The 16,229-nt window shown below is 37.5% G+C and overlaps 1 protein-coding gene across 8 annotated transcripts in view; it reads left to right on the top strand.

Annotated features, from left to right (window-relative positions):
• The window catches only part of FOXJ3 (forkhead box J3), a 130,868-nt gene that overhangs the window by 13,948 nt on the left and 100,691 nt on the right, over positions 1-16,229 (top strand). For 7 of the 8 annotated variants that reach the window (XM_067725733.1, XM_067725730.1, XM_067725732.1 and 4 more), the window contains one exon: positions 8,349-8,409. In XM_067725733.1, coding sequence (XP_067581834.1) covers positions 8,366-8,409 — 44 coding nt within the window. In that variant the 5' untranslated portion in view covers positions 8,349-8,365. Of the gene's footprint in view, positions 1-2,384; positions 2,407-8,348; positions 8,410-16,229 lie in introns of those variants that run through there. The other variant, XM_067725728.1, reaches the window with a different exon arrangement.

Below are 16,229 nucleotides of genomic sequence, written 5' to 3'. Positions count from 1 at the left end.
TTAAAGCCTCAGAACCCTTCAGCCCTCTGGAAACTTATTCTTTCTCTGTTTAGTGAATACCTTTAAAACTTTAAAATGGAAGAGTTCAACATTTTTGGAGTAAACAGTCTTTTGAATTTTTCATACTTCATGTATATTCATTAAAGATGATTTAAACATATAATGTGATTTAACTTCATACACCTTTGTTAGATTTTCCATAAAAGTACACCTACAAGTTGGGGAAATGTTCTTTATTAGACCACATGATTTGATTTTGAGACTGGAAATTGTAGTTAAGTTATTGAGCATAGTAGAGAGACTGAAGTTTCAGGACTATCCAGTGAGTTAATGACAGACCCAGAAATAGAATCCTGTGTTATTTGCTTGGGTTATGATTTGGTTTGAAGAGGGTGGCCTGTGATCTGCTTACATAAATTTCAGGAAGTTAGGTTTGGGGTTTGGAAGAAGTTACAGCTCTGTGATGTTTGGCCAAGAAGCTCCCCTCACCCACATTTACCACCTGTTTTATTGACAGCAATCCTAAACTATGGAGGGTAAAGAGACAGTTCAGCCTTACACTTCCTACTCCTACAGGAACAGTCTTATAAAGCTGAAGCTGATTGTTGGTTGGCATGCTTTTTTTCATCTTCTGTTATAAGAGAATAACAACACCTGGCCCTAGTGTTGTTTTTAGGAAGAGAGGGTTATAACCTAAGTAGTTGATATATAGTGTTAGAGTGGTTTCCTATAGAATTTTTTCAGGGTATATAGAGGTGTATACATAAGTGTATCTTCATTAAACATGTTTAATTAATAAACAGTATGGTTTGGAAATGGTGGAGCCCACCAGAAAACAAACTTTCTTGAATCACTAATGGTTCAAGGGGTTATAGATTTCAAAATAATTGCTATAGTAGAGTTGCTTTCTGGTGAAGTCATTACTTTTACTCTCCCCTTTTCCATTTTGTGGGGTGCGGGGGGCACTCATATGGCACTAGTGAAGCAGCAGCTTACAGAACAAGAGAACATTTTGTGTGTGATGGTTCTTAAACTTGCTCTTTTAAAAAAACCAAAGGAACCCCCCCAGCTTTATTGAGATAAAATTCACATACCATATAATTCACCTGTTTAAGGTGTAAAATTCAATGGTTTTGTTTTTTTATAAATTTATTTTATTTAGTTTTGGCTGCGTTGGGTCTTTGTTGCTGAGCGTGGGGGCTATTCTTCGTTGCGGTGCACAGGCTTCTCATTGTGGTGGCTTCTCTTGTTGCAGAGCACGGGCTCTAGAGCACAGGCTCAGTAGTTGTGGTGCACGGGCCCAGCTGCTCTGCAGCATGTGGAATCTTCCTGGACCAGGGCTCGAACCCATGTCCCCTGCATTGGCAGGCGGATTCTTAACCACTGTGCCAGCAGGGAAGCCCCAATGTTTTTTTTTTTAACATATTCATAGGGTTGTGTAATCATTGCTGCAGTCTAATTATAGAATGTTTTCCTCTCCCTCTAAAAGAAACCCCACACTCATTAGCAGTCAATCCACTTTACCTGCCTCCCCAGCCCTATGAAACTACTAATCTAACTACTAATCCATAATCTAACTATTAATATAAATTTGTTTTGGACATTTGATATAAATGGAATCGTGTAATGTGTAGTTTTGTTACTGACTTCTTTCACTTAGCATGTTTTCAAGGGTCATATATGTTGTAGCACGTACCATTCCTTTTTATTGCCAAATAATATTCTGCTGTATGGTTATAACATCTTATTTATCCATTCGTCAAGTTACTGGGCATTTGGATTGTTTCCACTATTGCTATTATGATTTTTTGCTGCTGTGAACGTTCGTGTACAGATTTTTCTGTGGAGGTATGTTTTCGTTTCTTGGGTATATTCCCTGGGAGTGGAATGGCTGTGTCATATGATTACTCTATGTTTAACTTTTTGACAAACTGCCAAGCTGTTTTCCAAAGTGGCTGCACTGTTTTACGTTTTTCACTATCAATGTATGAGGGCTTCAGTTTCTTCACATCTTTGCAACCTTTGTTATTATCTGTTGTTTTGATTATAGCCATCCTAGCTGGTGTGAAGTGGTATCTCGTTATTTCGATTTGCATTTCCCTAATAACTAATGACGTTGAACATCTTTTCATATCTTATTGGACATTTTAATATCTTCTTTGTAGAAATGTGTATTCAAATCTCTGCCCCCCTTTTTTTTTTTGCAGTCAAATGCTCTTCCTCTGTGCTGTATCTCCAAATCTTTGCCCATTTATAAGTTGGGTTGTCTTTTTATTATTGAGTTGTAAGGGTCCTTTATATATTCTGGATACCTAACTTGCTTTTCTAGCTGTGAATTTGTCTGAAATTACTTGCTTGGAGGCAGAGAGAAGTAATGGATACAAAGACTACATTAAAAAAAATCTGGTGAGTTTTCAGTTAGATTTTAGTTGTTCTTATTTTACGTTTATTCTCTTTTTCCAACTCTTGAGGAACCTGGTTTATTCATTCATTGAACAAATATGGCTGCAGACTGTATACCAGGATTTGGGGATATAACAGAGAATGAAACAGAAACTTTTATCTGCATTCTAGTGGGAGAGAAACAGATAGTGAAACAAAAGTCATATCAAATCATATCAGATGATGACGAGCTATGAAGAATAAAACAGGATAATGGGGATATACTGTGATGAGCTTTCTAACATATTCTTCACCTTTCCTGATTTCTTAATCTGTTCCTCTCTGCTCTGTTTGACCTTTTTTGCGTTTTCTGTTTATTTTCATTGTATATAGTTTGTGGCTAAACTTTTACTTCACTCTCTCTCCTTATTCTTAACACCCTTGCAGTCTAATTTTTGCTTTCACTAGTCCACAAGATCCACCCTCTATAGTAATAATGATCTTCTATTAAAAGCCAGTATTGTCTTTTCAGTTTATGTCCATCTTAATCTGTGTGTAGCACTATTGCCTTTCTATCCATTAAATCACTTGCTGCAACCTCCAGTACAGTTTTCTCAAGTTTTTTTTTTTTTTAACTGGTTCGTCTTCTCTAAATCTGTTAGAGTTCTCCAAATTTAAGTTTTGGCCTCTCTTCTCCCTCTAACATTACCATGGTGAATTGATCATTCTCACATGATTTTTTGCTTTCTGAGAGCATGTGACTCTTGAGTTCTCACTTTCTAGCTATAGCTGCATCACTGCCTTCAGGTTTAACTAGTGAAGCTGCAGTGGACAGCTTGATTGCTACTCACTCAGCAGGATTCTTTTCCCTTTATGCCTTCCTCTGACAGATTTTTCCTGTTTAGGCTGATTAAGACACGGGTTATTTCCATGACTGCTTTAATGATTACCTGTGACTAATGGTATAACAATTCACAGTGTTCAGTCAAGGAACCTGATTCAGAGGGGTTGTTCCTTCATGGGTGCTAGTGAATTTTTTACTTTCAGGTCTTTTGAAAGAGCTAAATTCCGAAGTTAGAAAAAGAAGGAATAATCTCTTGACCTCTAGTGCTTATAGTATTCATTTTCAACAAAGTTTTAATTCTTACTTTTTCTTTTTCTTTTTTTTTTGCGGTACGCGGGCCTCTCACTGTTGTGGCCTCTCCCGTTGCAGAGCACAGGCTCCGGACGCGCAGGCTCAGCGGCCATGGCTCACGGGCCCAGCCGCTCTGCTGCATGTGGGATCTTCCCGGACCGGGGCACGAACCCGCGTCCCCTGCATCGGCAGGCGGACTCTCAACCACTGGGCCGCCAGGGAAGCCCTAATTCCTACTTTTATCTGATATGGTGTTGCTTTCATTCAAGCTACTGTCACAGTAACTGAGGCATGAATTTTTCCTTTTAACAGTATTCCCAAGGTCACAATTGAGATTCTCAGTTGGGTTCTTGATGCAAGGTCATGAATGTTGCAAGTTCTTTGTAAACTATAAAGCATATCTGTGTGGTGGGAGAGAGGAGAGAAGGGCTCATAAGAATTACTTGGGAGCTTTTTCAAAATTCTTAGTCCCATTTCACCTCCTCCTCCCAGATAATGTATTGTTATATACCTGTTAGTTAAACATCTGCTTCCTAAATGTGAATAGTTTGTAACTCATTTTAATGTACACATGAAGACTGCTTATATTAAAAGGAATTCCATATTCTTTCTGTTGGTGATGGGGTATACTGCAGTAGTTTTTCTTGTAGCATACCCATCAGTGAATGACTGGTTTTTACTCCCTGTCCTCTGGTGGTGTCATGCTATGCAAAGTTTCTCGTATGTTGATTTTCAAAGGATTTGCAGAAAATGCTACTAGGTGCTGTTGACACCAACTTAAACTGTATAAATTTTGGATGTAATTGAACAAATTAATATAATTGTTCAACATAGTTGGCTTCAGAAATGTGAGTTTGTGATTTGGAGGACACTGAGATTTTCCTGATTTCACTGTGAATCATAGCCTTCTTTTGTGAGAGTTCCATGTTGCTGGGCATCTGCCTGGGTAGGGAGAAGATGATTGGTACATTTGTTCTTCCAGTTAACCAGACTGGTGTTCAAGACACCATTTAGGCGCAGTAATCTAAATTAAAAGTGGAGAAAACTGAAACTAAGGCATTGAGGCCACAGTAGATTAGAAAGACATTTAGGAGCTGGAGTTGGTAGTAAAACTTCACCATTTTAAAGTGTAAAATTTGGTGGTTGTATACAAAAGTTTTTTATTCACAAGGTCGTGCAACTATCAACACTATCTAATTCCAGAACATTTTCATCAATCCCAAAAGAAACCTGTTAGCAGTCATTCCCTACCCCCATTCCTCCTCCCATCCCCCTATCTCCTGGCAACTACTATCTACCTTCCATCTCTAGGATTTGCCCCATTCTGAATATTTTGTATAAATGGAGTCATACAATATGTGGTCTTTTGTGTCTGACTTCTTTCACTAAGCATAAGGCTCTCAAAGTTCATTCATATTGTGGCATGTAACAGTACGGCATTCCTTTTTTATGGCCGAATAATATTCCACTGTATATTATATGGATATTGTACAGATATGTCATATTTTGTTTATCTGTTTATCAGTTGATGGACATTTGGTTTATATCCACTTTTAGCTTTATAAATAATGCTGCTATGAACATTTGTATGCACGTTTTTTGCTTGTGTTTTTCTTTTTTTAAATTTATTTTTATTTGCATTTATTTTTTGTGGCATTTATTCCCGGGCCATAAGTTTTTGTTTCTTCAGTTTCTTCTGGGATATCTTTTTCTTTGGGGCAACCTCCTCTTCTGGTTTAGGAACAGTCTGTTCTTATTCAGTAAGGACCGTCTCAGTGTGGCAGGGAGAGCTCATGTATGGGTTGATCCAACCATGAGCTCTCTAAGTTCTGTGCTGCATCTTGGGAACTTTGTTCACCTGGATGTGCTCAGTGACTAGAGAATCTACATCTAAGCCCTTACGTTCAGCATTTTTGAGTATGTGCAGTAAAAATTCAACACTCTTTCTGGGCCATCAACCCTGCGTCCAGCCCCACTGTTTGGCCTGGGCACACCTACCAACTCCACCATTGTAATGATGGAATGCCACACATTGCTTCTTTAAAGTGACATCTTTCAGATACTTGGTGGATTTTCGGATATGCACACCCTTAATGGCCTGGGCAGTTTCATGAGTGTTCTTAAAGTGAACACGAAGATTTGAACCTCCTGACTTGCATGATTTTGTGGGGTTTTCTGGGTCAAGTGAATAGTGAACCATTTTTAGAGGTCACCTCAGGCTGCTTACTGGAGAAGGAAGCTGTATGCAAGTTTTTGTGTGAACATATGTTTTACGTTCTCTTGGGGATACATATATGTGCATATATATGTATTCCCAAGAGGATTTATTTATATATATATATATATATATATGTATGTATATATACATATATTTAAAATTTTTATACATAAAAATACACACACACACGTACCCCTAAGAGTAGAATTCCTGGGTCCTGTGATATCTTTTGTAAGAATTTACCTTTGTTTTTGATAAAGCTGATATTGTAGAATGTTGTAGAATGTGATTTAGGTTTAAGAGACAAATGGGCTGGCTGACTCTCCACATTCTCTTGTCCCTGCCCACCCAATTTGGACAGCTTACCTGATGTCTAGGTTGTTAGAGTCAACAGAGCAGTCATACCCAGGTAACTACCTTGTAGAATACTGGATGTAGAGTCCTGGAGTTAGCTCTACGCACTTGGTGAGGAGTGGGCTGGGAGCCCAGGGATGTTTAGAGAAGTCATTCCTCATAGAAATCAAGAATTGAAAAGAAGTTTCCTGCTCTAACAAAGGAAAAGAAAGCCATTCTTAGATAAAGGACTGTGCCATTTTATCAAGATAGGAAATACATTAAAAAAAGATAATTCAGTTTTAGACATAGTAAATTTGGGATTTCGGGAGGGAATGTTAGATATTTATGTTCGGAGATCAGGAGTTTGATCCCTGATAGAGATGTAGATTTGAGATTCATCTGCATTATAGGCGTTTGAAATACAAGAGTAGGTAAGTCACCCATAAAGTAAAAAACAGTAGAGAAAAGTGACTAGTAATTCCCGTATCTGAGGTCTTTGAGGTTTTGAGTCTGCCAGCTGATGTTTCAGCTGTATCTTACTCTTGAGTGGCTTGTTTCCTTCTGGTTTTGTGATTTTTGATTGTGAATTTATTTATTTTGGGACCTTATCCTTGAGAATTCTCCCAGGCCTAGATCAAAGGCAGATTCCCCAGAGAGGATTTTCATTTCCTTCTGTCAAGTTTGGATGGGAGACATTACCATTCTAGGACTACCCTAAACAAAATTCTAAGTATGAAGCTTTTTAAACCATAATCTAGGTGAGGGTCAGCTTCTGGTTGTGAGTGTCTGAGGAGATACTGTTGAACTGCTCTCATAGCCCCCCAATCCCTCACCAGCACTCAGTGCCAAGGTTAAGTTTCCCTTGCAGTTCTCTTGGGTAACACCTGGACTTTGCCTCTTGTACCTTGAGCCCTAATAGGCCTTGGAATTGCAAGCTGAAATTCATAGGGTTTGGCAAAATGCCTGAAGGTGAATGAAAGCTGGTTTCAGTACTCTGCATACATCTCTAGTTTCCCTCTTTCACTTAGTTTTTAGCCTTGATCATACTTTATTTTCTTTCAGGTTATTGATTAATATGTAAAGATTAAAAAAATTTATCCAGTGTTTGTTATTTCCAGTGGGCATGTTAATCAAGCTATCTATTCTGTTGTTCTAGCAGAAGTAAAGTGTCCATCTCTCTTCAGTGCATGCACGCGACAGTAAGATGCAGGGAATTCAGTCAGCCACTAAGTTAAAAGTTATAAACTTGGGACAACATCCAGTGGTTTGTTTGGCCCACATAGTATTTAGAAAATAAAAATCAGGAGATTTCAGATAAAATTTTGGGTATCTTGCTTCTCTTGAAAAATTAGAAGTTCTTAACAGTACTGGGCTTTCAATCCTGCTTAGCAACAATTGGCTAGAACTGGGAATAGCAGCTGATCTTTTCAGAGTGAACCTGTTTTCTTTAGTTGCAGGCACACAATCTCCATTTGTGCTGTGTATGCATATTTATACCCATTCCAGCTTCTCTCATTCATGTTACCTGTAGACACTTGTGGATCATCCTTGTGCCAGGTAGTAGTGCTAATAGACAGTTTCACATTTGTTTAGTGATTTGTTTAATTCTAATAACAAACCTGCAGTTTATCCCTGATGAATAAATAAAGTTACAGGTGGTATTATCCCCAAGTTACAGATGAAGAAATGGAGGTTCACTGAGGTTATATAAATTCTTCAAGGTCTCTTAGTGTCACAGCTAGAATTTGAACAAAGCTCCTTCTGTTCAATGCTATTCTTAACTTTTTTTTTTTTTTAAGCAGTGGAACTGTTCTTCAAATGAAGTTTTAGTGAAGTCCATTATGCAAAACCAACAAAGATAGCACTGCTTTGATTGAAGGGTAGATGGGATGGGAGACAATTATGTGGGGATGGGAACCTGCATGCTCAGCTCTTTGGTAGCCTTTAGGCACCTCTCTGGAATCCTTGGGATTCTACTAAACAGTTTGGACACTCTCTATCTGTAACTAAGCGTAATAACAGTTTGTTAAATTTTATGAGTTTTTAGCTTTTTTGGATGTTACAGTTATAGTGTGCCTATTTTTCTTGTGCTTCCTCGTATTGTCAGTCTTCCTCAGCGTAATGTCTTATTGCTTAACAGCATTTTTAAATTTTGTGGGTATGTGTTCAAATAATGGTGAATCTTTTAGCATTCTATTTCTGTTTTAGAATGGTAGTGTGATTTATAGTTTAATTTATTTTGGAGCATCTGATAACTAACTCTCCTTTACTTTTCAGATTCTCTTTGTGGCCAGATGGGTTTGTATGGACAGGCTTGTCCATCTGTAACTTCATTAAGGTTAGTGCTCTTCTTTTTATTAGAACATGTAACATTTTAAAAGTTATGCTGGTCAAGTCATATTAGAATCAGTTTTACTGTAAGGTTCAGAATAAAATATTGTAGTCTGTTTTGGTAAATAGTGCTATTTTGTGAGATTGGGACATATTTTTGCTTACAGAGATATTTGTGGTAGTGGGATTTGGATCTTTATCTCCACTTAGTGAATTTACATATGTTCTTGTACATGAAATAACAATTTTATTCTTCTTTGTTATTCCGTTTTTAAAAAAACACTAATCTTGTTTCTACTTATTTTAATTAGAAAATACATAGTAAATTTTTATTGCCTTTGTAGCAGATTATTAAATAAGACTAGATGGTAATTTAAATCTCTTTAAAGGATGATATAAATGTGATACCTAGATTATCCTCATTTACAATAAATAAGTAAAATGTAAAAAAATAGGAACTAAGTTGTATTCAACCCAGTGGTTTTAGATTTTTTCCAAGTTGCTAAATCCTTTCTATAAATTAAATCTTAAGTGAAAACCTGTGAATAAAGCAGATGAATGCCGGGCTTTTCTGCTTGCTTGGGCTTCCATTTTCTACCCCCACGGTTGCCCCTGAGGGATTACTCTAGTTCCCAGCACACAGTTTGAAAAAATAACCTAAATCTAATCTGTTAATTGGGATCTTTCAGACTAGAATATGAATTGTTGATGGCAGCACCTACCAGTTACATGTGGTGTTGTAGCTAGCTGTATCATTTATTTGTTCAGCATATTGAGCACCTAATATGTTGTCAGGAGCTATTCTAAATGCTGGGACTACAGTTGTGAACATAACAGATAAAAATCCTGTAATTATTGGGCTTACATTTTGGTGACGGGGTAATTAATAAAAAAGTAAGAAGTATATGTTAGATAGTGACAGTGTTAAGAGCTAAGATGAAGAATAAAATAGAGAATGGGAATAGGAAATATAGATAGGGTTATTTTAGATAGGGTAGCCAGGGAAAGCTTTACTGAACAGGCGACATTTGAATGAAGACCTGAAAGAGTGATGGAATGAACCATATCTGGGTAGGTAGAAGATAAGCGTTCTGGGCAGAGGGGATTCAGGAGCTGCTGGGGCAGGAGACTTGCCTCGTTAGGTTGGAGGAGCAATGACGGAGGTCATTGTGGCTGGAACAGAGTAAGTGATGAAGAGAGGTGGAATTGACCAGCTTTGGAGGGCAGGAAAGAGAGAGAGGAGGGATACAAAATTATTAGAGCCATGAATGTGAAGTCAAGGAGTCCTTAGGCATGAAAGAAATTCTGGTGGTTCAGAATGCCACCAAAGAAAAATAAAGTTGCCTTTTTAGTTTTTATATACTTGAATTTTTATGAGACTAAGGCTGGCTCTCCTTTCCTTCAGTAGGAGAGCTTTACTCCACATCCTTATGGCATTTCTTTCCCTGAGAATGCATCTTCCAGCTTATAATGGAAGTAGGTAGAGTGATTACTTTTCTATCTTGTTGGAGTCCATGTGCCCCCACCCCCACCTCCCAACAAGGGACACCTGTATAGTTTTGAAAAGAACTTAAAAAAAAAAAAAAAGACTTTAATCCCCAAAGCTGCTGTAGAACTAATTTCACTTGAGTCCTTTTGTTTAATGTGGTTGGAGGAATCATTTTACCCTTTTATTGAATATTTAAAACTTTAGATATGACCATATCAAGATATTTTTGCAGACTTTGATCTTCCACTGATCATAGAGTCCCTTAAAGATATTTTATTTGTGGGTTATGCCAAAACAGTCATATATTAAAGTCATTTACTGGGATTTTAAATCCCTTAATTTGAATAGTTATGTTTAGGTGAAGATTGTATATGACATTGGGTTAGGAATGATATATGCCTAACCTTTTTTGCTTGATAGAATTATATAATTGGAAGAGATGATGAAAGAGATGCCATGAATTATTTTATAACCTGCTCACTGTTATAATTCTAGTGTATAATATCCTAGAATCAAATTTTTGTGGATATACCTATAAGTTTAGCATTTAGTTAATAAACTGAGAAACTCTCTGGCATTTGAGTTGAGATATTTAGTATCCTTATATCCTAATCTTTCATTTTTTGTAATATTCTATATGGTCCTTCTGTGAAGCAGAGAATTCGCATTCTCAGATGTATGGGTAGAAGACCATTGTTTGTCATTGATTTTTCTAACTGAAAGCTAGCTTTGGTTTGATATAAGGAAAGGAAAAGAATAACTATTTTTTGGTAAAGGGAAGAGAAACTGGATTACTTAAAATCACAATAAATTTTAGTCTACTTTCCCATAGAGTCTTCCTCAAGCCAGAAACGACCTCCCAACTATACTATCCAAATAGAAGTAGAGCAGGAAGTCTTTTTTAAAAAAAATTTTAAAATTAATTCATTCATTTTTGGCTGCATTGGATCTTCGTTGCTGCATGCGGGCTTTCTCTGGTTGCTGCGAGCGGGGCCTGCTCTTTTTTGTGGTGTGCGGGCTTCTCGGTGCGGTGGCTTCTCGTTGCAGAGTATGAGCTCTAGGCGCGTGGGCTTCAGTAGTTGTGGCACGTGGGCTCAGTAGTTGTGGCTCACAGGCTGTAGAACACAGGCTCAGTAGTTGTGGCACACAGGCTTAGTTGCTCCGTGGCACGTGGGATCTTCCCGGACGAGGGCTCAAACCCGTGTCTCATGCATTGGCAGGCGGTTTCTTAACCACTGCGCCACCAGGGAACCCCAGGAAATCTCAAATCCGCTGACAAACATTGCTTGTTTGCCATAACTCTCTTTGTATATACTACCTTTATATCTTGTGTATGCCTGCATATACTACCTATATATCTAGAAAGTGGCTAGCCTCAAGACAGGAAAGCATTTGAGTTGGTGGAGAAGAACTGGACCGTGTGTCTAGGAATGAGAAAATGGGTAGGCAGGTGGGGGGTTGTAAACATAGGTGGGAGTGGAGTAGATGACTTATGTGAAGTGAAGATGGGGGGTGGAATGAAAGTATGTGACATTTTAAAAATTTGTTGGGTAGGAGAGGGTACTTAGTAAATGAATTAAATCTCTTCCTCTGCCCTTTAAATATTTAGGGTAAACAAGTTAAATATTGTTTTCTATAGATGATATTGGATCCTTGTTTAATCTGAACATGTTAAAATTATTTTTAAAAATTTACTTACTGTATTTTTATGATTAAAAAGTAATCTTAGGGCTTCCCTGGTGGCGCAGTGGTTGAGAGTCCGCCTGCCGATGCAGGGGACATGGGTTCGCGCCCCGGTCCGGGAAGATCCCACATGCCGCGGAGCGGCTGGGCCCGTGAGCCATGGCCGCTGAGCCTGCGCGTCTGAAGCCTGTGCTCCGCAACGGGAGAGGCCACAACAGTGAGAGGCCCGCATACCTCAAAAAAAAAAAAAAAAAAAAAAAAAAGTTATGTTAACCCAATTATTGTAGAAAATTTGGGAAGACAGAGATAGCCCTTGTTAATGTTGTCTTATGTAATTTTATTCCAGTAGATGCTATGTGTGTTAGAAAAAGGCACCCCCCCCCAAAATTTTCTTTAAAAGAATGGTTGCAAAAGATTTTGTAGTGATAGCTAAGTATACTCTTAATTTTAATCAAATTGCTCTTAATTATCATTTTGTTCTTCTTTAATTGCTAGTATGGGTAGAATTGCATTTTAACAAACGTTATTATGATAACATCATATACTATTACAGTATAATGAGACTGTTTTATCAGTCGGGGTTCTATCAGGAGGCAGAAACCACACCAGTTATTTGAACAGAGACTTTAATAGAATCATTAACTAGATTTAAAGTTGTTAACTAGGTAACAGAAAGGATAAAAATAAAACTTGAAGTTATCATGGAGATAGGCACTTCTAGAAGCAGCTGTGAGCCCTAAGTGCTTGGGGACCAAAGGGAAAACCTAGAGACTTAGAGGAAGGGTCCTGTGGAAACAAAATTCAGATCTCCGAGGAGAAGGTACTACATGCTAGTGCTTGTGTCGAGCTCAGAATAGAAATCCCATAGATTTGAAACTCAGAACTCTGGGGAAGGGTGCTGGCTGGTGCTGGGGTCTTTGAGTGGGGTATGATTAAGCTAGTTCCATAAGTGTTAGAAAAACTGCAAACTTTATTCACTTACTACTGTGAGGGGGACCTTCTGCAGGGGTGAAGAAACCTTTGCTGGGGTAATGCTCTTATGAAGTCCAAAGAATAGACAGGAAGGCCCAAGTATCTTTTTTCTTCTCCAGGCTTGCAGTCCATCTTTAGTGCTTCCTCTTGGCAGAGCCTTATAGGAAGTCAGCTGGCAAAGTAGAAATGTGGTTTGCAGAGTCCCAGTTCCAGTGTCATTAAGGCAGATTGGGAAGAAGGGATGCGGGTTTGGAATTGAGGAGCAATAACTTAATAACTTGTTCCAGCAAATTACTAAGAAATATGGTATTAAAAAGTGTTTTCTTGGGACTTCCCTGGTGGTCCAGTGGTTAAGACTCTGCGCTCCCAATGCAGGGGGCCTAGGTTCAATCCCTGGTCAGGGAACTAGATCCCACATGCATGCCACAACAAAGATCCCACGTGCTGCAACTAAGACCCAGCGCAGCCAAATAAATAAAAATATTAAAAAAAAAGTTTTCTCAGATCTGTTTTGCAGCCAGTGTTTATGTGATTTTAGTAGGATACTTGCATGTTGCTAAAAATGCTAATTTTGTAAATCACGTGAAATTATATTAAAAATTTATATAAGATTTGCAAGTATTCCTTGCAATCCGAATCTACTGCATTTGTATCCTGAGTTTGGATAGTAAGTCTGGATAGTGAATACTGGGTCATCTACATCTATTTAATTCCTGAGTTTTGGAAGGCAAGAGTGAGAGTTCAGATAATGATGGATACAGTTTCTGTCAGACAATAGAATCTTAAAAATTTAGCAGAATCCGGTTACTGAGTTTATATAAGATGGATTTGAATCCTGAGGTTACCTGCATTTTATTTCCAGGTATAGACTCAGTAATAGCAAAAGCTTACCAAAAAAGCAAAAGCTTTCCTTGAACATTTGCTTTATGTAGACAGGTAAACACATATATGTATATAACATATTTCTTTCACATATTATGGCATTAGACTGTTATAATTTGGTTTGATTAAAGCAAAATAAAATTTGATATTTCTTTGGACTTGTTAAATGGGGCCCTTTCTGCATTTCTGAATTGCCTAACATTTATGAGGATTGATTTTATGGTTCACATGTGTATTCGGCCTAGGATGCTGAGTTATCAGTAGTACTTTAAGTAGTTTCTGATCTTCTACCTGAGATCTCTTCCTTTTGTTATCTTTTTCTTTCTTTCTTGTTCACACTTATCTTTTCCTTTTTGTTACGCTTCTCCCTTAAAGATGCCTTTTATTATTGATCCAGTCTGTTTGTTTAGGATATGTTGGGGAACACATAGGGATTTTTAGCACCAGAGAAGATTGTGTGTTGTGTCCCAAGTGAATTTCCTGTCCATCTGTTTTCTCATTTCCCTCCATTTGATATTGATAACCTGCTATTTAGAATGACCAGAGGAGGGTAGATTTATTTTAAGGCGTCTTGCTGTCTTGTTTCTAGTAGCAGACTTGTTATTGTTAAGGCAGCTCTGGTATTTAGTCTTAGAATTGGGTAGATGCAGGTTCAGACCTCTGCCGCGTATTATTCATATGATCATGGGTAAGTTACTTCACTTTTCCTGGTTTTGCTGTAATAGGGATGTTAATGTTTACCTCCTTGGCCTGTTAGGATTCATGGGATAAACTATATATTGATTACATAAAGCATCTGGCATATTTGCATTTTCCTATAGTAGAAAGCAAAAGGGATAATTGTTTTTAGAATAAAAGAGGACATATTTGGGGACTCCCCTGGCAGTCCAGTGGTTAAGACTTCGCCTTCCAGTGCAGGGGGTTCGGGTTCATCCCTGGTTGGGGAGCTAAGACCCCACTTGCCTCGGGGCCAAAAAACGCAAAACATAAAAAAGAGAAACAGTATTGTAACAAATTCAATGAAAAAGACTTAAAAAAGAAAAAGAAAAAAGGACATGTTTGTATTCTTTGCTCTCAGCTCAAGAACATGGGGTAGAAGACGATTTCTTTTTCCCCTTCTTTCTATTTCCCCTTTACCCTAAATTCTTATTTTTAAAAATTAAAACAATTTTTTTTTTTATTGAAGTATTGTTGATTTACAGTGTTGTTAGTTTCTGGTGTACAGCAAAGTGATTCAGTTATACATACACATATATATGTATATTTTTCAGATTTTTTTCCATTATAGGTTATTACAAGATATTGAATATAGTTCCCTGTGCTATACAGTAGGACCTTGTTGTTTATGTTTTACATATGGTAGTGTGTATCTGTTAATCCCAGGTTCCTAATTTATCCCTCCCCTTCCCCCCTCAGGTAACCATAAGTTTGTTTTCTATGTCTGTGAGTCTGTTTCTGTTTTGTTAAATACGTTTTGTGTGATTTTTTTAGATTCTACATATAAGTGATATCAAATGATATTTGCCTTTCTGTCTGGCTTAATTCATTTATTTTGATAATCTCTAGTATGATAATCTAAATTCTTAGATTCTAGAGTATCTACCAGTAGCATTCAGGTTTGCAACTGACCTCAGGCTAAGGATGTTGCTGACATTTAATACTACATTTTTATCATATTTATAATTAATATAGTTATATGCTTTTAAGTCAGTCCCACACAGTGGCAGAAATAACTTTCATTATCATGCCGTAGTTCATCATTGTTATATTTATCAAACTTTTTTTATAATTGATAAAATCTATTAATTTGCATGTTTAATTCTGACATGTTCCAATTAAATGAAGAGTAATGAGAAACCGTCTTAATTTTGACCATTACAGGACTTTTTCTAAAATGTATTTTGAACTTTTTGTCTTATCTTCTAAGGCTTACTGTCTCATATGGTAGCCGCTAGCCTCATGTGGCTGTTTAAATCTAAAAAAAATCAGTTCCTCAGTCACACTAGCCACATTTTAAGTGCTTGGTTAGCTACACATGGCTACTGACTGTCATATTGGATAACACACAAACATTTCCATTGTTGTAGAAAAGTTCTGTTGGACAGTGCTGGTCTAGAGCATCCTAAATGTAATTTAATCTTTAAGCTGACTTATTGGGCTTCCATTTCTGAGCATAAGGTATTGAAGAGTACCAGTGACTAGTCACTGACTTAAGGACATATTATAAAAGTTACTTATGGGACTAAATATTGACTTGGATAACTAGCTTTATGGTGTTCTTACTAATATATTAGACCAGGCATTATTTAAGCATTTTATGGTATATTAATTAAATTTCCCCTAACAACCCTATGAGGTTGGTGTTATGATTATTTTCATTTCACAAATGAGGAAACAGAGGTAAAAAAGTTCAGCAACTCAAGGACATGCAATGAATAAGGGACGGAGCTGGGATTCATACAGAGGTCTTGCTCCAGTGCCCATGCACTAAATTCTGCCTCTTGGCTGTCAGTATTTATCAAAGTTTGAGGCTTTTTCTTTTTTTTTTTTAATTTGTTTTATTTTTGGCTGCATTGGGTTTTTGTTGCCGCACACAGGCTTTCTCTAGTTGCGGCGAGTGGGGGCTGCCCTTCGTTGTGGTGCAAGGGCTTCTCATTGCGATGGCTTCTCTTGTTGCGGAGCATGGGCTCTAGGCACGCGGACTTCAGTAGTTGTGGCTCATGGACTCTACACATATTTTTAAAAACTAAGTATAAGAAGTATTAATAGCAGATTCTGTCTGGGTTTTTAAATAATATCTG

Source organism: Pseudorca crassidens, chromosome 2 (genome assembly GCF_039906515.1).
Source record: "Pseudorca crassidens isolate mPseCra1 chromosome 2, mPseCra1.hap1, whole genome shotgun sequence".
Lineage (NCBI taxonomy): Eukaryota > Metazoa > Chordata > Mammalia > Artiodactyla > Delphinidae > Pseudorca > Pseudorca crassidens.
The sequence above is the reverse complement of the archived record's forward strand: the minus strand, read 5'-3'. Positions and strand labels throughout refer to the sequence as shown.